Genomic DNA, 25,787 nt, shown 5'->3' with positions numbered 1-25,787 from the left:
TGTGTGTGTGTGTGTGTGTGTGTGTGTGTGTGTGTGTGTGTTGACCTTGCACATACTAGGCAAGTGTTGTACCAATGAATTTCAATTTACTATGAGTATGCCTAGTGTATGTGTACCTGTAGTTTTCTAGAAGTAGAATGTTAGATCACAGAGAATGGAAATATTTAATCTTGTGAATACTGTCGTCTCTTTTTCAAAGGGGCTCTAAATGTCAGATTTTCCCCCTCAGATATCACTATGTTCTGTTAATCCCAATGGTGAGAATAAAACCACTACCACAATTTGAAGCAATTGGGGTGCACCGAAGAGATGGCCAGTGACTGCCTAAGTCAGTTAAAGAGAACAGCCCTGAATCCATCTCTTGGGCCCCCTTTGAAGGAGTATAATCATGAGTACTTTTACAGAGGGAAACAAAGAGGCATAAGGAAATACAAAGAAATCTTTTAAAAACATCATGTGGTCACCCATCATGTAGATTAGGAAGGGGTCAGGGATTGATCAGGGAGGGTAAGGACATTCTAAAAAACAAATCAAGGTCATGGGTTGGGGAAGGCCAGGTTCCAGGAAACAGCAACTCAACGCCCACAGTAAATAAGAACTTACTTTTTAAAAAATACAGCATAATGTCTCCAGCCTTCAAAATGGAGTCAGGCAGGTTCCTCAATTCCTTGCTAAAAAAATAATTCTATATAAGCACCCCTTGCTCCTCACCCATTTTCCACTTCGTGGCAGGGCGTTTCTTCAGCCTCCACTGCACACCTATCTCATGTAGCCTGGCCAGCTTGGCATCTCTCCTCCAGTTGTGCACATCTGCTCAGGAACAGGGCACCACTGGCTCACTGGCCAGTTAGGCTCTGCCACTGCCCCACGTCTTAGTCTAACTCCTCCATCCCTGGATTTTCCTTAATGAATCTGACCCTGGTCACATCTGCCCACAAAACTTTGACTGAAACACCTATTGCCACACCAGTCACGGTTCACCTTCAGTTACATCCAGATGTTACCTTGATGAATAAATGGGCATCCTAACTAGGACATATAATCAGACTGTGGGAGACCCACACTCCTGACTCTTTGGCACGATTGTAGCATAAATTCTAATTGGTATTAATAATAAAAAAACCCGGAGTCAGATATTTGGGGGGTTGGGGGAGTTGAAAGATCAGAGAAGCAAAACAGCCAGCTACTAGTTCTTACCTCTGTTGAATCCTCAGACAAAAGGGCAATCCTGCCTCTAGGAATCCTCAGACTGAAAGCATCATCAGAATGACTGCCTAGACTGCATCTCTCTCTTGTATCCTCCTGCCTTATATTCCTTTCTCCTCCCAGCCATATCACTGCTGTCTCCATCTCCCTAGTGCTGGGATCAAAGGCATGTGATCCCAAGTGCTGAGATCACCTTTCTGTGAGCTCTGTTTCTCTTTTAGACAGTCTCATGTAGCTCAGGGTGGCTTTGAACTCACCAATATCTGTCCGCCTCTGTCTCTGGAGTGCTGGGATTAAAGGTGTGTGCCACCACTGCCTGACCACTATAGTTAGCTAATGTGCCTAGCTCTGAGTCAAGCTTTATTTGTTAGATCATAAACAAAATATTGTAACATGATAAATAAAAGACCCAGAGACTGATATTGGGGTTCAAGCTTCAAGCTGAAGATCAGAAAAGCAAAGCATCCAGCCACTAGCTCCTACCTCTACCTCAGCTCAGACCAAAGGGGCCATCCTCAGACTGCTCCCGACTTCACTGCTCCTCAGATTCATTCAGACTGTTATGCTCTCCTCAACATGGCTGGAGACTAACTCTCAGACTGAATCCAGCTCTGAGACCCTGCTCCTGTCTTATAGGGGAGATTAAAGGTGTGTGATCCCAGGTGCTGAGATTACCTTTGTGTGAGCTGTTTCTTTTAGGACTGGATTTTGTGTACTGAGTGTGGCCTTGAACTAACAGAGATCCGTCTACCTCTTAATCCTGAGTTCTGGGATTAAAGGTTTATGTCACCACCACCTAACTTTTATAGGTAACTAGTGTGGCTGCTTTGCTATTTTGATCTCCAGTGGCTTTAATAAATAATAAACAATATATCGCCACAATAAGACCACATACAATTGTCATGACTGCCTTTAGAATGGTTTCCCTGACATGCAGGGATACAGTTTGGAAATTTTGACATGACTATGCCCACCTGTGATTAAGTTATTGCCCAGGCAATCCTCACCCTCCTGCCCTCCATTACACTCTTTCCAGGTTCACCCCAGTCCTGCAGCAGCTGCTTGCAGGTGCCTCCCCTCCCTCCTAATTCCATTCCCTAGGGATTCCGTAGAGGCTTGCTGCACTCCAGCCTTCCTCCTTCCCCTGGCCCCTTCTCAGCCCTCCTTTCTAGCCCAGCCCTATTCCTTTGTGTCAGCCATATGTGGAGAGGCCTGAAGTTGATATCTGGGATACTCTTCTATTCTGCTCCCACCTTATTGTGAGGTAGGGTCTCTCAACCAAACTCAGAGCTCACAGATATGACTAGTCTTGCTAGCTGGTTCATACCATTGATCTGGTCTCCGCCTTCTGAGTGTGGAATTGCAGGCAAGTTGGCATGCTTACCTGGCATTTTCATGGATGCTAGGAATCAAAATTCTAGTCCTCTTGCTTTTATGTTAGTCATTTCTGCCATCTTCTCTGTCCTTTTCCCCTTTTTGTACAAAATTATTTCTTTTTAATTTATCCAAATTAAAGATAAATAACCTTCTAGTATGATACATTCTTTAAAATACACACTTATCAAGTGCAGTAGTGCCATGTCCAGCACAGCTCCAGGGACAGACTTGACTGGGGTGACAAGGGAACGAAGACAAGACTGGGATCAGATGGACCAGACTCTGAAGGAGAAATCACAGCACCTTGGATGTGCAGGATGTTTATTACACAGAACTGAATAAGCATGTGAGATTATGGCATACATATAAACAAGGAGAGGGTTTATGGTATATAGCTGAATGGAGGCCACAGATTAGCTAATCTTGGTAGGAGTGATCTCTGCAGGAGAGCAGGCTGTAAACATCCCAGGGGTAGATGGCTATGATGGACAACGTTTGCACACAACATCAATACCTGCACATGCAACAGTGGAAGGCCTTGTTCAAAATTCCTCTGGGCCTCATTCCCAAAGGGGAATATTGGGCACGGGGGGGGGGGGGGGAGGCAGGGCTTTGCCATATTCCTTGGGTCTAAGGCAAAGGTTGTTGACATGGCCGTGCCCAGGTCAACAGCACACATTCAGTCACCTGGGGCTTTCCAGGCTCCTGGCAAGTACACTAAAGGCAGAAGAATCTAAATAGAAACTTTTCAGACACAAGGACTAGAAACAAGTAACACTCATGTCTTAAACTACTCAATTAAGTTACCCTTACTTGAGTTCAGCTCTGTGACATCTGCCTCTGAAGTTACTATATTGTCATTAGAGGTAAATGGAAAGCCATTTATTTATATGACTTTTCCTTTTAATCTCTCATTTGATCGAGCTGTCCTCTATCCTATTCCTAAAAGAGTAAACATATAAGATTTAAGGCAGACATTAGTTTCCAAAAAAAAAAAAAACCCAAAACAAAAAACTCAGTTTTATTTCTATGAAATCTTTTGAGATAATTTGTAAGTATCAAAGGGTTTTAAGTACCATCACATCATCATTTTTTTTTTTTTTTGAATAAAGCTCCTCTTTCTGGGATCTAGAGATTCAGGAGGCACTTGCTGTATTGGGCAGGTAAGATGTTGTGCTGTCAGCCTTCTTTGATGGGCACAGTTCATTATGACTTGCATTAGTCAGATTCCTCCTCCTCCTCGAACTCCACTAAAGGCGCATGTCTGTTGGCCTGGGCCCCTTCTCTGAAGAGCACCTTTTTAATCTTGCCGTCCTTTGGAGCTTTTATGGTATGCTGCAGGGACATAAACAACAATGTAGTCATGCCAGTGAGGGCCAGGCACACACCAAGCCATGAGAGGCAGACAAAAATGAAAAAACAGCTAACACCTTCAATGCCCTGTTGTTTCTCAGTCTGTTCACACACATCTCATCCACAGAGAAAATGGAAACACTTGCAGAAGAGTCAACACTGAGCACTATGATGTGACTGAGAGGCTCTTGTCTAAGAGCAATCTCAACCAGGTTTTACATCACACTTTAATAAGGGGAGCTTACATGAAGTGCTAGGACTCGGGGTGCCATTGAGTGTACCCCACTAGCTGCACAGAGCCCTGGGATCAATCCCAGCATCACAACTGGGCCTTCCTGTTGGAGGCCCCAGTTCAACTTGTCTCTGGAAGGTCTACAAAGCTCCCAAAGCGAATGCAGTATTTGCCTAGGGCCGGGAGCTACTGACCTGCAGTTCAACACTTGTCATCCTTTATTCAGCTTTAGGAAATATTGACAGTGACTGTTCAGCTGGGATATTGCTGTTGATAATTTCAGTAAGTACAGAATGGCAGGTATGGCTTCACAAGACAAAAATGTATTTAACAGAAGGATGCTTGTTTTAGCTTCTTGCAATTAATACTTAGCCAGTTAATGACTCTTAGTATTTAAAATGTTGTTAACTCCTCAAATAAAGCAAAGAACAACTAAGCTGGGTTGTTCCCAAGGCTTACTTGGCACCTGACCTTGGGATTTCACATACCTCCATCTTCATGGCGATCATAACCATCAGAGAGTCTCCGGTTTTTACTCTGTCTCCAGCTTTCACAAACACCTAGAGATCAAGGGATGCATTAAAACACAGAGTTGGTACATGAACAAACAGAACAGAAGCACATGCCTACATGTCTGTATTATTTGCTGAGGACAGATGTGCTAAGTAACCTGGAGACTGCAGGTCCTGTCCACCCAGCACTGCTAGCACTGTTGAGTGTGTATGTGCTTAATCTCTTTAGGTTACCAGCTAGCTTTGCCTTGATTCAGATGAATGGATTTTATATAACTTGGTACTGTTATCTCTTTCATGAATATACTCAGGACAGATCTGGATGTCTGATACAGGTAAATGTAGACATATAAATGACACAGGAAGGGCTGATACTGGCAAATGTCTCATAGAAGGTGGGGGATGAGGCACTTGACTAGTTTCCTAGTTTGGCAGTTGCTTACGATGGCCTTACAAAATCGGTTGAGTCTGTGCTACAAGTGTGTAAACAGTCCTCACGTGAAAACTAAACAATTAGTAACACCAAAGGGATGTCCCTCTCTCAGGTTCTACAAGACTGATGAGCTGGTATAGGCCAAGCGTCTCCTTAGTTAAGTTACCAAACAGTCTGTAAAGGCTTCCCCAGGTGAGTTAGCTCTCATAAGCAACAGGCATCTGTGGGTGCTCCAAAGATCACCCAGTCCTTGGTGATGCTTCTTTGGGACAGCCTCAGAAAGATGGCCACTGTGTGCCCATCTTCAGATGTAAGATGAATATTCTCTGCAGGCATCCCTCTCTGTGGGAGGCTGGTGGGAACTGAGATTGACCAAGCTAAGTTTGTCAGCATACACGGTGGAGAGCAGTAGAAAACAAATAATTATTTCTCTCTCTCTCTCTCTCTCTCTCTCTCTCTCTCTCTCTCTCTATCTCTATCTCTCTCTCTCTCTCTCTTTTTATTTTTTGCAATGTTGGTGAATGAACCCAGGACTTCACCCTATGTGAGGAAGGTTTCCTATCACAGCCACAATGGAATTGGTATGGCCTAATGTACTGGGGAGACCAGATATCTATCCCCACAGAAATTAGATTGTTTTCTGCTACCATTTGAATGTCTGTATCCTCCTGAAATTCATGTTGAAATATTAAACCCAAGGTGACGTTTGGAGCTAGGGTTCCTTGAAAGTGATTAATTAGATCACCTCACAGAGAAAGCCCAAGAGAGGTCCTGTGCCCTTCAACCATATAGAGACACTGGGAGGAGATGATTGGTCCACTGTGACACCAAGAAGCAAACTTCTCACCAGCCACATGATCCAAGATTTCCCTAACCTCCAGAATCACAAAGAATAAACTTATGTAGTTTCAAGTCCTCAGCTTATGAAAGTCTGTGCTAGCAGCCAAGTGGACTAAAAGAGTGAATGCCCCACACTATACCTTAGACTATATGAGACGATGTGGCTTGCTGGGTGTAGAGGTGTGTGCTTGTAATTTCCAAACTTGAAGGTCGGGGTAAGACAAGTGCTCTGAGTCTGAGGTCAGTTGGGCTACATAATGAAACCCTGTCTCAAAACCACAAAAATAAACAACTTCCTCTCCAACCTGCACCCCACCCTGAGCCCCAGTACCAGCCCCAGTACCAGCCTTCCAAGCTCATTTTAACAAGTAGGTGATTATCATTATTTTATGGCAACATTGTATGTTGTTAAATTTCACATTAAAACAATTTTTAGATAACGTTTGGTGAACACTCCATTTTCATTCTTACAAGTACATTCTGAGCTGGGTGTGGTGGCACCTGAGAAGCTGAGGGAGGAGGATCACTTTGGCTCAGGAAACGTGGGAAACATGACACTTTTAAAAGCCTGGGAAACATGACACTGTTAAAAGAAAAAATGTACTTATCTGTATTTGTACTTTAATTCACCCTCCCGGCTCATTCTCTCTCTCTTTTCTTTGGCACTGGGGATTGAAGCTAAGTCCCTGAGAAGGCTAAGCACATGCTCTGCCATTGAGCTATGCTCCTAAATCAGCGCTAGTTGTACTTTTTTTTTGTTGTGACAGTCTTGCTATGCTTGGTGCTCAGGCTGGCCTCAAATTCAGGTGACCCTCATGCCTCAATCTGCCAAGTTTCTGAGATCACAGGCTCAGGAACCAGACAGGACACACTGTACCATGAAGTAAACACTCCCATTCAAATAGCAGTCTTGGGGCTGCAGAGCTGGCTCAGTGATTAGAACACTGGCTGCTCTTCCAGAGGAACCAGTTTGATTCCCAGCATCCACATGGCAGCTTACAATAGTCTCTTAACTCCAGTTCCAGGGACTCCAATACCATCTTCTGGTTTCTGTGGGCACTGCACACATGTGGTACACAAACAAGCATGCAGGCAAAACACTCACACACATAAATAAAATTAAAATTAAAAAACAAACAACCCTCCCTCAGAAGCCTTGGGGTGGAGCTCAGATGTGAACTTCTCAACATGTATGAGGCTCTGGGTTTGAACTCTGGCTCACACATGAAGCGCGTGCGCACGCATGCACGCTCGCGCACACATACACACACACACACACACACACACACACACACACACACACACACCAAAATAGGTAGTTATGTACATTGACGATCAAACCACTATACTTAAGTCTTCTTATTTTCTTGAAGTGAGTGCTTTCCAATGAGCAAAAATTTTTATTCAGACAGAAAAGAGGAGATGATGGGAGAAGTCCTTCTGTGTATATGTTTATCTTATTGGTTGTTGAATAAAGCACTGTTGGCCAATTGGGAAGCAAGATAGGTGGGAGTAGGAGTTGAGGAGGATTCTGGGAAATGTAGTAAAGAGAAGTCTTGTGATCCAGGAGGAAGTGACATAGCAGGCAGACTCAGAATATAAGCAGGGACAAGCAGGAAATTGCTCTCTTCCTCTTCCTCTCTTTTCTATGCTGCCATGTGATCCTGGGAAGAAGATGCATGCCGCCAACATCCTCCATAAGATAAGTCTTTATAAATATATAGATTAATGGCTATGGTTGATACTTAAGACAGAGCAAGCATATAAGAAATCCTAATCATTGGCCAGCAGCATTGTAACTAATATAAGTCTCTATGTGTTACTTGGGGCCCTAACGTGGCACCGGGCAGAACTCAAGTGGCCGGCGGGAAGATTTATCATTATAGCTCTGGGTTTGAACTCTGGCTCACTCCTGAAACACACACACACACACACACACACACACACACACACACACACACACACCAAAATATGTAGTTATGTACATTGACAATTGAACCACTATACTTAAGTCTTCTTATTTTCTTGAAGTGAGTGCTTTCCAATGAGCAAAAATTTAGGAGGGAAAGGATACTCAAAAAGACATTTCTAGCCATTGCTGGTATCATTTTACAGATGTCCCCTGATTACCTTTTCAATGGTTCCAGTCATAGGTGCGATAGTACCTCCCTGGGTTCCTTCTGAGCTCACTGAAGATAAGTACTTGGGTACTGGAATGCCAATTTCAGTACTGCCTTCCTATACAAAACAGTGTGCATAGAATCAAGATCTCATCCCTTTATTCCCATTAGTACACCCAAGGGATTGATAATTTTCAAGCTATTAGTAACCATTAGTGGCCATTAACACTGGGTTCTGATGAAGCTTAGTGATCTTAACAGGCTACTAAACCTTGCTCAGTCTCATCTCCCATGACACAGAGATAATGGTATAGCCAGGGATTAAGAATCAAAAGGCAGGACTGTAGGTGACATGGCAGCTGCTTTCTGGAAGTGAGTTTTTAACATCTTTACTAAGAAGAACATAGTCTACAGTAAGAACTTCACACTTATATACATACTATGCCATTAATTGTCTCAATTCTATGAAGGAGGTATACTTATAATTGTCAAGGTTATAGATGGAAGAACCAAAGCCTGGAAAGTTTAACTGTACAAGGTCACATAGCTGCTGAGTGGCAGGGTTTGACCTAGGACAGCTTTACCTTCCAGAGCTGTTTGCCCTTCTATGGCCTGCCTCTCAGCCTGGTACCATTACAGCATTGTTTGTTACAGAAGGGAGCAGCTGGGGGAGCTGCATTGTCCTTGACATTAGGCACAATTCAATCACGAATGCCATTTCGCCATAAAAAATATGGTCTTGATATGGCCCCACCTCTATGATGGACAGTCTTTCTCCATTGCCCAGAAGCTGAGGGCTCACTGGTCAGCAGGCTCTAAACTAAAGCCAAGCCAAGCTTGCCCTGGCTCTCTCCTGAGCGCCAAGTCATTACCACTAACTCCCATTCACTTCCCCATTGCCAGAAGCATCTGGTCCAGACTGCTTTCCCAGTGGTCACCTCCTCCACAACCCCAGGATTCCAAGTGTCAATGGGATGAGTCTGGGTAAATTTAGTATGAGAGAATGGCAGCACTTTCATTTCTGAATTCAAAGGAGAAAACTGTCATGTCTAAAAAACGAGAACCATGGGAATGAAACAGATAAAAGAGAACTAGAAAGGTGGGAATGTGGCAAAGAAATATGGAGGGGGAAACTGGGGGAAACATGATCTCAGTGGTTGGAGGAAGTGGGCCATTCAGTGAAATGCTTCTGGTTAATCAATTCCATCCCAAACTCCAAGAGGGCTATCATCAAACCCAGACATGGTAGCCTACATCCCATCCTAGCACTCAGGAAGCTACGGAAGGAGAATTGCCATGAGTTCTAGCCCAGCTTGAGCTGCAGATTGAAACTTCATCAAAACAAGACAAGAGTGGGACATTACCATGGAAAACAGGTAGATGGTGTTGTCCAGAATGATGAACTTGGATTTACTGGCTACTCCATTAACAGAAGACTTCAGGTAGGTACAGCCTCCCTCACTGCAAAGATCACCAAGGACTCGGAAGGTCTCATTTCCAATCTGGGGGGCAAAAAATGTCTTTAAAATAAATGACCATGTAGAGTTAATAAAATCAAAACGTCTTCATCATTAGCAGTTTCAAAGGTATATTTTTCAAGGAACCATGCAGAACCCCAACCCCCAGATTCCTAACCAGAATAATTTAGAGACAAAGAGCAGTAAGATAATTAAATTATTCACACTAGCATAATGCTACACATGAAAGCCCATTGAAAAATGGAAAGAAGAGCATAAAAATGTCAAAGGGTACACATCAAAGGGCCAGAGAGATGGCTCAGCAGGGATGAGGGCATGTTGCTCTTACAGGACCTGAGTTCAGTTCACACACCCATGTCAAGCAGTTCACAATTGCCTGTAACTCCAGCTCCAGGGTATCTGATGCCCTTGCTCTCTGTTGTTCTCTTTATGTAACTTCACCCAGTTGCACATACCCCACCCTCTACATGCACATAATTCAAAATATAAGTAAATAAACAGAAAACAAAATATTCACTTCCCCTGCTCTATTACATGCTGGTACTCATTTCTGATTTCTTAAGTTAAATGCAGTTTTTCTGTGCCAAGGTCAGCAAGGACACAAAACGAAGCTGGACCCACATAGAGGGCACTTCTTTTAGGTCATCAACACACAGGGCTGACTCCATAGGCTTTGGTTGTAATTTGAAAGACAGATGTGGTGGGAACTAGTCATAGTTGTCTTGCTCTCAGAGGCTGTGTCAGAAGACAACTTCCATCTCAAGTGAATTAGCAAAAGGATACATTTTCCTTTTTTTAAAGAGTTTTTTTTTTTTAATAAACACACAAGAGAAAATTTCCCTCACACTTAGGAAATCCATTTAAATCTATGTTTTTCTTTTCAGTTTCAATCATATTAATATAGAGTCTGTGTCATGCTGTTTGGGCTAAAGTGAAGTAGGTTTCATGGCAGAATTTGTATTTGTTCTCATCTCCCAAGTTAAACATGGCATTTACTCCACCCTGTAAGATACTAAAACAGCTATCTGAATATCTGTGAAATCCCAGGGTATAAATGTTTTGTCTAAAAATTCACAAAAGCACATTTATTCCCATGAGCCAACCAGGACAACTGTCAATTTACTAGTCATCAAGGAACAAGAAAGGATCCCCAAACAAGAGGCACCAATATGAAGGAAGCACAGTGCACATGTCCAAAGTGGGTGGCTTCCCATGCTGATCTGAAGGGTAGAAGAGAAAACAGGGTCTCCAAATGCTGGGAAATCTAACACATGGAACTGGTAAATCCTCAGAACATGAAATCTTTGAGTTCGTATTACACGTGATACATTTACTGAACTTGTAGAGTGCCTACATTTTAATACCCCTTTATGGAGCCAGGCAAGATGGGCCAGTCAATGGTGCCTGCTGCCAAACCTGATGGCCTTCATGTCATGTTTGATCCCCAGGACTCACAGGAAAGAGAACCCCCCTGTGAATTATGCTCTGACTTCCACCCAGGCTGTAGACCCATGAGTGAGACCCCCACAAATGAATAAATAACAAAAGAACCTTCTTTGCATTTCATTTTGCCAATAGACTTCTTTTAATTAAGGGCTAGCCTAAGCTTTACCCTGGAGCGACTGGAGCGACAATGACTTAGATTCCTTGAGTTTTCCAACAGCTATTTAGAGAAACTGAAAAATCAAACTGTTTTCATATAGGACCAAGATGCTATCTGCCTTTTAAAACATTCTCCCCTCATGAGTATGGAGTAGAAGTCTCCAGAAGCCCTTGGACCTGTGAGAATGTCACACTTAATGATGGCTAATGTAATGGGTACTTGTGTGACATTAGTTTTTATGATTTTTCTAGTCTTCCTACAACCCAACAGCAACAACAAAATTCAAATATAGATAGGCAAAGGTCACAGAGAGCAATTTCTCCCAAGAAGACACACCTATAGCTAGTAAGTACACCAAAAAAAAAAAAAAAAAGAAAGAAAGAAAAAGAAAAAGAAAAAAGAAAAAAAGCCACCATTCTTAAATCACTTACCAGAGCTTCAATGCCTGACCACTTATACCCATTAGGAAGGTTGCTATTAAACAACAAGAGGAGAAAACCCCACAAGAACTATGGCCAGGGTGCAGAAAAAGTCCTGGGTACTACTAGTGAGAATGCAAAATGCTGCAGCTGCTACAGGAAACAGTATGGAAGTTCCTCAAAAATGAAAGACAGAATTACTGCATGAGGTAGCAATTCTACTTTTGGACACATACACAAACCATTAAATGGCTTTGAAGAATTACCTGTGTTCCTAGCAGCATTTTTACAGTAGCCGTACCTGCACGAGGCCTGCACAAGACTGGGCTCTTCAACATTTTATCAGGGGGTGGGAAGGAAGAGGAGGAAGAGAAGGAAGAAGAGGAGGAGGGAGAGGGGCAATTGGCAGTTAAAGGTTGCTGGATATAGGTTTTCCTCTCCTGACTGCCTGCTTTCTGTCCTGGCATCTATTTCCAATTATTACCCAGGGACTTATTGTTATTTATAAATATTCAGCTAATAGTTCAGGCTTATTACTAACTACATTTAAGTTAACCCATTTCTATTCATCTATGTTTATTCAGGTGGTTCATGGCTTTAGCTGTTTTCTAGCACATCTTGTTTCCTGGAGGAGGGATGGTCTGATGGATCTCCCCTGACTCTGCCTTCTTTCCTTTTTCTGCCTAAACTAATCCTGGCTGGCTATTGGTCAGTTAGTTTCTTTATTAAACTAATCAGAGCATAATTTCCACACCGTACAGGAATATTCCACAGCAGCTGGGGAAGGGATATTGTATTATTTTGAATGTATCTTGGCCACACCTTCTGTTGGAAGTGTGTCACTGTGGGGCAGGTTTTGAGGGCTTCTCAAGCTTCACTCCTTGTGAAAGACAGTTGACTTCCTGTTGCCTGCAAGATGTAGATGGGCTGAGCCTCTGAATTGTAAGTGAGCTCCCTCAATTAAATGTTTCTTTTATAAGAGTTGCTGTAGTCATGGTGCCCTCCTGATAGCAATGGTAGACCCTAACTAAGACACATCATTTTCTTAAATGGTGTAAGCAGAAGTGAGTTGCCTATGCTCTGTCAAAAAGCTCCCTATCCATGCTTACACAAGCAACCCTAACTAACAACGTGGATTAAAACAAAGTCATAATAATTGGAGAGGACTAGTTGGGAAAAAAAAAAAGTGTTGGGGATAGGGGCCGAAAAAGAGAAGGCAATGCAAGAGGAGTTCACCATACATTGTATTTATGATGGAGATTGTCAAAAAACAGAGGAAAAAGATTGGGAAGTTTTTGTTTTTGTTTTATCTGTTGATGGGTAGTGGCAATGGTTACACAACAATGTGAATGTATCTGTGCCACTAAGTTGTACATCTGGTTCTCTTAAGTTTTCTAATAGCTCTAGACATCTGATCTCCCAATAATTTTTAAAGTGTATAGGGTTCATAAGCCCAAAACTTTGACAGCTGCTGTTTTGGTGAAATGCTTATTAGCTGTTTAATTCATGGCTATTCTTTTTGCTAAGTTTTTTTTTTTTTTATTAGCAAGAAAATTATTCTACATGTCAATCCCAGGTCCCTCTCTCCTCCTCTGCCCCCCCCCAACTAACGCCCTACCCATCCCATACATACCCTTTCTGCTCCCCAGAAAGAGTGCGGCCTTCCATGGGGGGGGTCTTCAAAGTCTGTCATATTCTTTGGGATAGGGCCTAGGCCAACCCCCTTCTGTCTAGGCTCAGGGAGTATCCCTCCATGTGGGATGGGCTCCTAAGGTCCATTCCTATGGTAGCGATTCCAGTGGTAGTACTGATCCACTACAAGATGCCCCATAGATTTCCAAGGTATCCTGACTGACACCCACATTCAGGGGGTCTGGACCCCTTTGCTCATAAGTCCTCCTTCTCTGCATCTGGATTCAGTTCAAGGTTTAACTGTGGGTGTCTACTTCCACCAGCTGCTGGATGAGGGCTATGCGATGGCTTGTGAATTAGTCATCAATCTCATTATCAGGGGAGGGCATTTAAGGTATCCTCTCCTCTGTTGCTTAGATTGGTGTCATCTTTGTGGCTCTCCAGACATTTTCCTAGTGCCTGATTTCTCTTTGAACTTATAATGTCTCCCTCTATTATATTATCTCTTATCTTTCTCTTTTCTGTTCTTCCCCAAACTCATCCTCCCTGTCCCATCATGTCTTCCTCACCCCTCCTCTTCTCCCCTTCTCATTCTCCTAGTTCCCTCCCCTTCTCCACATGCTCCCAATTTGCTCAGGAGATCTTGTCCCTTTTCCCTTCTCCAGGGGACTATGTATGTCACTCTTAGGGTCCTCCTTGTTTACCAACCTCTCCGGCAGCCTGGGCTGCAGGCTGGCAATCCATTACTCTATGCCTAAAATCCACATATGAGTGAGTACATATAATGCCCGTCTTTTTGTGACAGGGTTACCTCGCTCAGAATAGTTTCTTCTAGTTCCATCCATTTGCCTGTGAATTTCAAGATTCCATTGCCTTTTTTTCCCCCACTGAGTAGTATTCCATTGTGTAAATGTACCACATTTTTTTTCTATCCATTCTTCAGTTGAGGGGCATCTAGGTTGTTTCTAGTTTCTGGCTATTACAAATAATGCTGCTATGAACATAGTTGAACAGATGTCCTTGTTGTAGGAATGTGCTTCTTTGGGGTATATGCCTAAGAGTGGAATTGCTGGATCTTATGGTAGACTGATTCCCATTTTCCTGAAGAATCGCCATATAGATTTCCAAAGTGGCTGTACAAGTTGGCACTCCCACCAGCAGTGGAGGAGTGTTCCCCTTTCTCCACAACCTCTCCAGCATAAACTGTCTTTGTTGTTTTTGATTTTAGCCATTCTGACAGGTGTTAAGATGGTATCTCAGAGTTGTTTTGATTTGCATTTCACTGATGGCTAAGGATGTTGAAAATTTTCTTATGTGTCTTTCAGCCATTTTGGATTCCACTATTGAGAATTGTCTATTTAGTTCTGTACCCCTAATTTTTAATTGGATTATTTGGTGTTTTGGAGACTAGCTTCTTGAGTTCTTTGTATATTTTGGAGATCAGCCCTCTGTTGGATGTGGGGTTGGTGAATATCTTTTCCCAATCCGTGGGCTGTTATTTTGTCTTGTTGACTGTGTCCTTTGCCTTACAGAAGCTTCTCAGTTTCAGGAGGTACCATTTATTAATTGTGGATCTCAGAGTCTGTGCTACTGGTGTTATGTTCAGGAAGCAGTCTCCTGTACCAATTTGTTCAAGGATATTTCCTACTTTCTCTTCAAATAAGTTCAGTGTGGCTGGGTTTATGTGGAGGTCTTTGATCCATTTCAACTTAAGTTTTGTGCATGGTGACAGACATGGATCTATCTGCAGTCTTCAACATGCCAGCGTCCAGTTATGCCAGCACCATTTGTTGAAGATGCTTTCTTTATTCCATTGTATAGCTTTGGCTTCTTTGAAAAAAATAAGGCATCCATAGGTGTGTGCCTTAATATCAGGTTTTCAACTCAATTCTACTGGTGAACCTGTCTATTTTTGTGCCAACACCAAGCTGTTTTCCGGACTATAGCTCTATAATAGAGCTTGAAATCAGGGATGGAGATGCCTCTGGAAGTTCTTTTATTCTACAGGGTTGTTTTGGCTATCCTGGGCCTTTTGTTTTTCCATAGAAAGTTGAGAAATGTTTTTTCAAGTTCTGTGAAGAATTGTGCTGAGATTTTGATGGGGATTGCATTGAATCTGTAGATTGCCTTTTGGCAAGATTGCCATATTTACTATGTTGATCCTATCTATCCAAGAACATGGGAGATCTTTCCATTTTCTGGTATCTTCTTTAATTTCTTTCTTTAAAGACTCAAAATTCTTATGATACAGGTCTTTCACTTTTTTGGTTAGCGTTACCCCAAGTATTTTATGTTGTTTGTGGCAATTGTAAAGAGTGATGTTTCTCTGATTTCTTTCTCAGCACATTTATCATCCATATATAGTAGGGCTACTGATTTTTTTTTTAATTAATCTTGTATCCTGCACTTTGCTAAAGGTGTTTATCAGCTGTACGAGTTCTCTGGTAGGGTTTTTTGGGTCACTTATGTAGACTATCATATCATCTGCAAATAGTGAAAGTCTGGCTTCTTTCTTTCCAATTTGTATCCCCTTGATCTCCTTTTGTTGTCTTTTTGCTCTAGCTAGAGCTTCAAAGACAATATTGAAGAGATAATGACAGAGTGGACAGCCTTGTCTTGTTCCTGATTTTAGAGGAATTGCATTGAGTTTCTTTCCATTTAATTTGATGTTGGATGTTGGCTTACTGTATATTTTATTATGTTGAGGTATGTTCCTGTTATCCCTGATTTCTCCAAGACCTTTATCATGAAGGGGTGTTGGATTTTGTCAAAGGCTTTTGGGGCATCTAGTGAGATGATCATGTGGTTTCTCTTCTTCAGTTGGTTTATATGGTGGATTACATTGACAGATTTTCAAATGTTGAACCAACCCTGCATCCCAGGAATGAAGCCTACTTGATCATGATGGATGGTTTTTCTGAAATGTTCTTGGATTCAGTTTGCCAGTATTTTATGGAGTATTTTTGCATCTACGTTCATGAGGGATATTGGTCTGCAGTTCTCTTTCTTAGTTGTGTCTTTGTGTGGCTTGGATATCAAGGTAATTGTAGCCTCATAAAAAGTTTGGCAATGAACCTTCTGCTTCTATTGTGTGTAACAATTTGAGGAGTATTAGTACTAGCTCTTCTTTGAATTTCTGGTAGAATTCTGCACTGAAGCCTTCTGGCCCTGGGCTGATTTTGGTTGGGAGACTTTTTTGATGACTGCTTCTAAGTCCTTAGCGGTTATAGATCTGTTTAAGCTGCTTATCTGTTCTTGATTCAATTTTGGTAAGTGATATCTGTCCAGATAATTGTCCATTTCCTTTAAATTTTCAAATTTTGTGGAGTACAGGTTTTCAAAGTATGACCTGAAGATTCTCTGGATTTGCTCAGTGTCCTTTGTTATGTCCCCCTTTTCATTTCTGATTTTGTTAATTTGCATGTTCTCTCTCTGCCTTTTAGTTTGTATAAAGGTTTGTCTATCTTGTTGATTTTCTTGAAGAACCGACTCTTTGTTACATTGATTCTTTGAATTTTTTTCTTTGTTTCGACTTTATTGATTTCTGCCCTCAGTTTGATTATTTCCTAGCATCTACTCCTCAGGGGTGAATTTGCTTCCATTTGTTCTAAGCTTTCAGGTGTGACGTCAACTCTCTGGTGTGACTATTCTCTAGTTTCTTCATATAAGCACTTAGAGCTATGAACTTTCCTCTTAGGACTGCTTTCAAAGTATCCCATAAGTTTGGGTATGTTGTGTCTTCATTTTCATTGAATTCTAGAAGTCTTTAATTTCTTTATTTCTTCCTTGACCCAGGAATGGTGCAATTGCATATTGTTCAATTTCCATGAGTTGCTAAGTTTTCTGCAATTTGTATTGTTTTTGAATTCTAACTTTAAAGGATGATAAGACACGGGGGATTATTCCAATTTTTTGTACCTTTGAGGTTTGCTATGTTGCTGAGCATGTGGTCGATTTTTGAGAAGGTTCCATGTGATGCTGAAAAGAAGGTGTATTCTTTTGTGTTTGGATGAAAAGTTCTATAGATGTCTGTTAATCCCAATAGGGTCATAACTTCTGTTAGTTCCTTTATCTCTTTGTTAAATTGCTGTCTGGTGGTCCTGTCCAGTGGTGAGAGTGGGATGTTGTAGTCTCCCACTATAAGTGTGTGAGGTCTTATTTATGATTTGAGTTTTAATAATGTTTCTTTTTACAAATGTTGGTATCTTTGAATTTGGGGCATAGATGTTTAGAATTGAGACTTCTTCCTGATGGATTTTTCCTGTGATGAATATGAAATGACCTTCTTCATCTCTTTTGATTGATTTTAGTTTGAAGTCTAACTTGTTAGATATTAGGATATCTACCCCAGCTCATTTCTTGGGTCCATTTGATTGGAATCTCTTATCCCAACCCTTTACTCTGAGGTAATGTCTGTCTTTGAATTCAAGATGTGTTTCTTGTATGCAGCAGGATGGATTCTGTCTTCGTTTCCAATCTGTTAGCCTGTGCCTTTTTATAGGCAAGTTAAGACCATTAATATTGAGAGAAATTAAGGTCCACTTAGAGTCTATTCTTGTTTGTTGTTGGTAGTGGTATTGTATGTGAATTTACCCTGCTTTTTCTTTTGTGTTTTTGTAAAGTGGGATTATCTATTGCCTATGTTTTTGTGAGTGTAGTTAATTTCCGTAGGTTGGAGTTTTCCTTCCAGTACTTTCTGTAGGGCTGGATTAGTAGTTACATATTGTTTAAATCTGGTTTTGTCATGGAATATCTTTTTTTCTCCATTTATGGTTATTGACAGCTTTGCTGGGTATAGTAGTCTGGGCTGGCATCCATGTTCTCTCAGAGTTGGTAGAATATCTATCCAGGTCCTTCTGGCTTTCAGAGTTTCCATGGAGAAGTCCGGTGTAATTCTGATAGGTTTGCCTTTATATGTTACTTGGCCTTTTTCCTTTGCTGCTGTTAATATTCCTTCTTTATTCTGTACATTTGGTGTTTTAATTATTATGTGACAAGGGGACTTTCTTTTGTGGTCCACTCTATTTGGTGTTCTGTAGGCTTCTTGTACTTTCACTGGCATGTCTTTCTTTAGGTTGGGAAAGTTTTCTTCTATGATTTTGTCGAATATGTTTTCTGCACCTTTGAGGTGGGTTTCTTCTATACCTATTATCCTTAGGTTTGGTCTTTTTATGGTGTCCCATATTTCCTGGATATTTTGTGTTAAGGATTTGTTGGACTTAAGATTTTCTTTGCTTGATGAATTTATTTCCTCTAGTCTATCTTCAGCATCTGAGATTCTGTCTTCCATGTCTTCTATTATGTTGATTATGCTTGAATCTGTGGTTCCTGATTGTTTACTCAGCTTTTCCACTTCCAGCATTCCCAGTTTGTGTTTTCCTTTATTGTCTCTTTTTCAGTTTTCAGATACTTAACTGTTTCCTTCAGCTGTTTAATTGTATTTTCTTGGCTTTCCTTGATTTCTTGCATCTTTTGGTTTGTCTTTTCTTCCATTTCTCTGAAGGATTTTCTGATCTCCTCTCTTAGGGTCTCTATCATCTGCATGAAGTTGTTTTTAAAGTTGCTCTCTTCTGCTTCTTCTGTGTTGGAATGTTCACGTCTTGCAGGTGTAGTGTCCCTAGACTCTGGTGGTGACATATTGGTTTTCCTGTTGTTGGATGTGTTCTTTTTTTTTTAAGGAATATAAAACTATTTATTGACCACTGTTCACCATTATTTACAATAAAGTAAATATACAGTTGGATGACATTCTGATACTACAAAGTCACTTTTCTGGCTCATTGAACCAGAACCAAATACTGAAAAGATGGATCCTACGAGTAAGGAATGAGTCAGGGTAAAGAAAAAGCATGCAAGTCATTAATTTATATTACCAAATTTTGTTCATTTATGTCAATGGGTCTGAAATTGCCAACATCTTCTTTAACTGTATTCCATTTCCACAGCAAACAGATAGTCCATGAATCATAACCTTTTAGGAGATTTCAACTTTCTACAAAGGAATGGTTCACTACAGGAACCTTTACATGCCCACTTAATTCTTTTTGTTTGGTTTTTAGAGCTAGGGATTTCTCTATGTAGTCCAGGTTGACCTAGTCAGAGTTCCCTCTGCCTTCAGAGTGCTGGGATTAAAGGCACAAACAACCACACCCAGCTTAAGTATTGTTATTAAAACTGTCTAAATCCAATCTCTGAAGGGGGGAGTTTGTAACGACAAAATTTTGTAAATAAACCATTGTTTAATAAATTCTGATGTGCTTGCTGTAAAACTATCCGATAAATTATAGAATCACCTACTTGTAAGGTTATGGTTTCAGGAAAATGTTCACAATGATGGAACCTCATCAACACATTTTCATCTATGGTTTTGAGTTTTAGAAAACAAGACAAAATGAAAAAGTTACGTGTCTTATGCAACACACGAATACAAACAAAAAAACCTAGAATGGTCCTTTCTGTGTCTCAGTCAAAAATAAGTTTTGGTTGACTAATGACTGTAAGATCTCCTCAGCGTTTAAAAAAAGCTGTTCTTCAAAGCCGAGGAAATACAACATGGTATCAAACATTCTATTGTGAAAGGAAGCAACTACAGAAAGCTTTTATTTGCCCAAAGGAATCAGTTAGTGCCTTTTGATGCAAAACAAAAACCAAAAATATCCCAACTACTATCAATACTTTCAAAACCAGCATATCAAACTCGATTTTCATTAGAACGCTATTTTTTCTATACTAGTAATTCAAAACCCAAGATTCAGATTTTATATATATATAAATATATATAAAAAATGCAAACAATTATTGGGCTTCATCTTCTGGACAAGAATGCCAAGTCAGCCTCTCCTCATAAAAGGCAATGACAATCTGAGGACACTTCATATTTGCCTCCTTTGCCAGCACCAAGTCTGCCTCATCTGAGTCCTTCCATTTCATGAGAAACATTAATTCTCCACTGCTGTCTGTGGCACCAATTATTTGTTCAGGATCAAGACCTCTGGCAAAACCCCTTGGTTTGTCAGCAGCATCTCTCTTCTTCTTCGATTTGCTATCATCAGAGTCACTGTCAGATAAAGATTTCCTTTTTGTACCATCTTTTTCTTTACCAGATTTTTGAGAATTAAGAAATGCTTCAATTAATTCTGGATAATCTAAATTTTCTTCTGGTTCCCAAGTATTATCAACATCTGTGAACCCCTTCCACTTGAGGAAATACTCCACCTTCCCATTCACTACACGCCGGTCCAGCACTTTCTCTACCACAAATTCTTCAGGCTCTGCCTCTTCAACTTTTTTACTCTTTCCATTCTATTTCTTTCCCAGTTTTTGCAATGTAGTTTTATTGGAGGCCATTTTTTTTTTTTAAATCGAAAACTTGAATTGTTCACCGCGCAGATGCTCCGGGCGCGGATCCTGCAGAGTCTCCCAGCTGCGTCGGATGTGTTCTTATATTGTGGTCTTCCCATCTCTTCTTCCAGTGGGTGCAGGTGGTTTCACTTCCTTTCCTGGTGTGTATGGGTCAGGGGTTCTCTTCAGGTGGGTGCAATTGGTTCTGATACTCTGATGGGTCTCAAGGTGGTGCAGGCACATCTGAGGCACTAGCTCTCCAGATGGGCAAGAGCAGGACTGGCGCAGAGATGTCAGCAGACTCTGGGTTGCTTGGTCCTCAGTGGCCAAGTCGATCTGCCTGCAGACCCCTGGGCAGGAGTTCCCATAGTGGGCAGGCAGAAGTTGGGCCCAAGGCAGGGGCCAAAGCAGCTCACCTCTGCACTCAGTGGGGGCTGGAATAGTCCAGCGATCTCAGCAGAGTCAGAATCCCTGAGTCTTCAGGGACTGATTCCTCTTTTTGCTAAGTTTGTATGCTTAAGGAGACCATAGCCAAACTGAGTAAACAAGTTAGAAACAATACAGAGATGAGTCCCTCAACCTGCTCTGAAATAAAAGCACATGGCATTCTCATTACAGTTACAATGGTCAAAGGCTTAAGGATAACTTGAGAAGGAAAATCAACCCTACTTAGTATAAGAAAGACAGGATTTGGCTCTGAGCTACAGACCAGAACCAACAAGGCTTACCTGCATGTCATATGACCCATCATGGTTATACGTCACAGCTACGACTACATCTTTATGGAACAAGGGAAACATTGAAGGAAAAAAAAGAGAGAAAACATTATGTAAACAATGGAGATGATGAAATTCTCCCTTTCAAACTCTACCTTATTTGGCTATCCCAAGAAAAGGCAACATCTTAACTCCAGGAGAAACAATGTTTTCCTTAGCACAGGTAGATTGGCAAGCCTTTCTCTTTTGAAAATGAACAATTAATATTTTACATATTTTCTCCTGCACACAAAAGCTACAGTAATAGTGCAGGAAATGCAATCAACTAGCAAAGAGAAGGTCTGGTTTGAGACCCAAATTTTCCATCCAATTACCTCTGTGGTCTTGGCTAAGTCACTCTTTCTATGCTCCTTCATTGTCCAGCCATTAAATGGGTATGGGAATGTTAACAATGGCTAGGTAAATGTGAAAGAGCTTTAAAACTGTAACAGGTCATAAGAGTAAGAAATTATCCATGCTGCACATGAATATGGAATTGAGTGAAGACTGTTCTCCAAGTTGGAAATCAGTTTTGTGTAGGTGTTTTGGTGTAGTGTCTACAAGGCCTGGGTTCAATCCCAGCAACAAACATTTCTGTGACCAGAACTGTACATGTTAACGCTGTTTCATGGACTCCAAAAGTCATGGCCATTGTCGGATGCTTCCAACCTGGACACTTTCAATCTTTTTTTTAAAGATTTATTTATTTACTATGTATACAGTGTTCTGCCTACATGCCAGAAAAAGGCACCAGATCTCATTATAGATGGTTGTGAGCCACCATGTGGTTGTTGGGAATTGAACTCAGGACCTCGGGAAGATCAGTCACTGAGCTTAACCTCTGAACCATCTCTCCAACCCCCAACATTTTCAATCTTAATCTTCTCCAGAACCCTCATTAGCTATGCCCAACTGAGTGCTGCTGACACCTTGAAATGAACATTTTAGGCCCACCATTGTCCCCTTCTGACTCATGAACTCCAGCTAATCTCCTGTCATCTGATTTGAAGCCTTTCAACATTGCCTTCTACTATGTTGTTCTATGTCCAGTGGCCAGCACCTGGTTGCCTAGTTCTTTCCTTCCCAAACCTGTCCACTGAGTCTCTTCCTTGCCTTCCTTATGTTCTACCTGACCTAGGCTGACTGGCTCCGAAGACATCTTCTGGACTCTCCTTGTTCCCCACCACAACCCTTTCATTTCCATATCCACATTACTGTCCTGGTAATTTGCAATTACCAGGAACTTTGAATTACAAAAATAATTCAAGTCAGGGTCAACCCCACACACACCCTGAGGAATGTAGCCTTATATAGCACTATACCCTGCTAAATTCCCATGCCTTATTAAATGTATAACAAGCTGTTTAAGATTCTGTGATGGGAAACAAAATAAACCGGGGAAGGGAATAACAATTTCACTCTGTGAAATTAGAATCAAACCTTTACTATAATTCTACTTGCATGTCACTTAAATACTCTTAATGTTCTGTAATGGGAATAAAAGTGTAATGGGAGACATTTTCTCCTAAAAAATATTTAAAGCATGTTCATAATATGTAGGGCTCAAAACTCTCAACTTTTTTTTCTTCCTATCCCCTGTGTGGCTTGGCTCCAAGCAAATGGAAAGGGACTAGTTGCATTCCCATATGCCTCTGCTCATGGCTGCTCCTTCCCCATACTCCTCACAGCACAGTGGTGTAAACTTATTTACACCAGGTTTGAGGTTCTTGGGGAGTGTCTGCCTGGGTCTTTGAACTCACTATTTGAACAATAATAGACTTCTATTTATAAAACAGTTATGATTCTCTCTTTATCCCAATCTGTGAGAAACTTTTCTTTGAAAACAAAAAAGAAAAACTGCAAGGCTGAAATTGTTCACAAATAAAGTCCATTAACCCTGCACCTTCAAATACTACAGCACCCACATTCCAACCATTCTTCCTAGTGGCAGAATCCTAGACACACACGCGCACGCACGCACACAGAAACTGTCTTCTCAACATCAGCATAACTTTTCAAAAGCTTTACACTGGATGGGTGAACATTCTCCACCCTACATATTATGAACAAGCTTTAAATTTTTTTTAGGAGAAAATGCCTCCAATTACATTAGATCAATTTTCTTTCCATTACAAAACATTAAGTGTTTAAGTGTCATTGATACAAGTAGAATTATAGTAAAGGTTTGATTCTGTATTCACAAAGTGAAATTGTTGTTCCCTTCCCCAGTTTATTTTGCTTCCTACCACAGATCTTAAACAGTCTGTTATATATTTAATTAGGCATGGCAATTTAGCAGGGAGTAGTGTTATATAAGCATACATTCTTCAGAATGTGGGGTCGAACTCTGGCTTGAATTATTTTTGTATGACCTTTGGAAAATTACTGACATCTGAACTTTGTCCTTGGCTGAGAAAGATTAATTGTTGATAATAAAGGTGACATGAATAAGACCATGAGTCATATTGACCTGTTCTGAAAAATGCAAATGAGGTAATCTCTGGAAAATGTTTAACACTGTATCTGAAAACATTCAAGCTTACTATTATTATTATTGAGAGCCAACACAGGGTTCTGTGAAACATGGCCAACAATAACAAAATAATATATAAAAATTCAAGTCATAAATCAAATCATGAACTTGATCATTTTCATTAAGACTGACAATTGGTTCTACGTTAGACTCAGACACATATTGGAACTTCCTGTCTGGGATACTCTCCTGGTCACTACTCATTAGCAGTTTTCAAAGATGCCTTAGAACATTCCAGTGAGTTATACTATACACTAAAAGTATATAGTGAACAACAATCAATGTTGGCTTTTCAATTACATACTTATTCATTTTTTAAATTAAAACATTTTTAATTCTAGTAAAATTCAGCACAATTCAATATGTAGTGGAAGTATGCCAAACAGCACAGTTGTCTCATCTGAATCACAGTGGAATATGTGGTTTGTCTGCTTAATTTAGGTTGAAAGGCCACTGCAATGTTCCTGATTACTCTGTGCATTCAGCATGCAGGAGTTGCTAAAAAAGGCATCCTCAGATTTTGGAGGCCGCTTTATAGGATGATATAAATAAACATTCCAGCCCCAAATTCGGAGGTAACCAGTTATGCTACAGAGAGCAGGGATGTTTGCAAACTTTCTTTGTGAAGGCTTGGAGAGCACCCAAATGTCCTGGATGGACATTTGTAGCAATGTCCATCCAGGCTATGAGTGACATAATGGTCACAATGCAATCACTTTGTGAAGGAAGTATTGGCTACACAGTACTGATGTCTATGATATCTAGAGTAAAAGGGTCCTTCTCTACTCAGAGAAGAGGGGACCGGTCTACTGGAAGGGAGCTACTCTAGCTAGCAACCTGCTTTTCATGAGAGCTGCCATAGCTCAGAGACACCTCACATGCTCGTGTCCAACATACTTCACCTACTCTGGCTTCTCATATAGACTGTCCTGTAGCAGAAGGGATGGTGCCTGGTTATCATGGGATTGTGATCATCTGTATCCTGCCTGGTCAGGATTTGTTAATTCTGGCTTAGGTGCCACTGTCTTCTAACTTTAGTTAAAGTAAGTTAGTCTTTACTTTGAGCCTTCTCAAAGTAGTACATAGTTAAAAACAAAACAAAACACAAACAAAAACAAAAACAAAAACAAAAACAAAAACAAAAAAAACCAGAACTACCCAACGGAAAAGTGTTAGGAAAAGCACAAAGTCATATCAGAAGGAGTGAACATCCATGGTGCTCTGCCCTGACTGCCTCCAATCGCCCTACTTTCTGGGGTTCAGCATCCACATATGAGCAGTGACTCCCTAGATCCCCTCATTAAGTTGTTGTGAAGATAAACAGTCATATGATGAGACTTACACTAAATGACAGCTCTTTGGTGACCCATTCCACATTAATCTCAAGGGACAGTGAGTGACCCTCTGTCCCCAACAGTCTTGAATAGTTTTTTTTTTTTTTTTTTTTATCTAAAAACAATGTTTTTAGAGCAGAAAAACTGCAAAACAATAAAAGTACAAAGAGCTGAGGAAACAGGTCTCACCTCAGATAACACTCTGGAGACAGGCTTCACTTCAGATCACACTCTGGAGACAGGCCTCACCTCAGATCACACCCTGGAGATAGACCTCACCTCAGATCACACTCTGAAGACAGGACTCACCTCAGATCACACCCTGGAGACAGACCTCACCTCAGATCACACCCTGGAAATAGACCTCACCTCAGATCACTCCCTGGAGACAGACCTCACCTCAGATCACACTCTGGAGACAGACCTCACCTCAGATCACACTCTGGAGACAGGCCTCACTTCAGATCACACCCTGGAGACAGACCTCACCTCAGATCACTCCCTGGAGACAGGCCTCACTTCAGATCACACCCTGGAGACAGACCTCACCTCAGATCACACCCTGGAGACAGACCTCACCTCAGATCACACTCTGGAGACAGACCTCACCTCAGATCAC

General features: G+C 41.1%; 1 protein-coding gene, 1 long non-coding RNA gene and 1 pseudogene across 3 annotated transcripts in view; 1 reads left to right on the top strand and 2 right to left on the bottom strand.

Moving 5' to 3' along the window:
* Positions 1–2,887: 2,887 nt before the first annotated feature.
* The window catches only part of Mccc1 (methylcrotonoyl-CoA carboxylase 1), a 54,657-nt gene continuing 31,757 nt past the window's right edge, over positions 2,888–25,787 (bottom strand). Inside the window, exons 15-19 of one of the 2 annotated variants that reach the window (XM_027391989.2) lie at positions 21,275–21,324; positions 9,438–9,575; positions 8,084–8,191; positions 4,657–4,728; positions 2,888–3,918 (exon numbers count right to left, since the gene is read on the bottom strand). In XM_027391989.2, coding sequence (XP_027247790.1) covers positions 3,802–3,918; positions 4,657–4,728; positions 8,084–8,191; positions 9,438–9,575; positions 21,275–21,324 — 485 coding nt within the window. In that variant the 3' untranslated portion in view covers positions 2,888–3,801. Of the gene's footprint in view, positions 3,919–4,656; positions 4,729–6,091; positions 6,204–8,083; positions 8,192–9,437; positions 9,576–21,274; positions 21,325–25,787 lie in introns of those variants that run through there. The other variant, XM_035451951.1, reaches the window with a different exon arrangement.
* On the top strand, positions 5,626–6,393 carry LOC118239586. Its single transcript, XR_004772147.1, has 2 exons — positions 5,626–5,694; positions 5,813–6,393. It is a non-coding gene; the product is annotated as an uncharacterized LOC118239586 (long non-coding RNA).
* LOC103164291 lies at positions 19,774–20,645 on the bottom strand (annotated as a pseudogene).

Source organism: Cricetulus griseus (assembly GCF_003668045.3).
Source record: "Cricetulus griseus strain 17A/GY chromosome 1 unlocalized genomic scaffold, alternate assembly CriGri-PICRH-1.0 chr1_0, whole genome shotgun sequence".
NCBI classification, from domain to species: Eukaryota; Metazoa; Chordata; class Mammalia; order Rodentia; family Cricetidae; genus Cricetulus; species Cricetulus griseus.
Note: the sequence above shows the minus strand (reverse complement) of the source record. Positions and strands in the feature narration are given on the sequence as shown.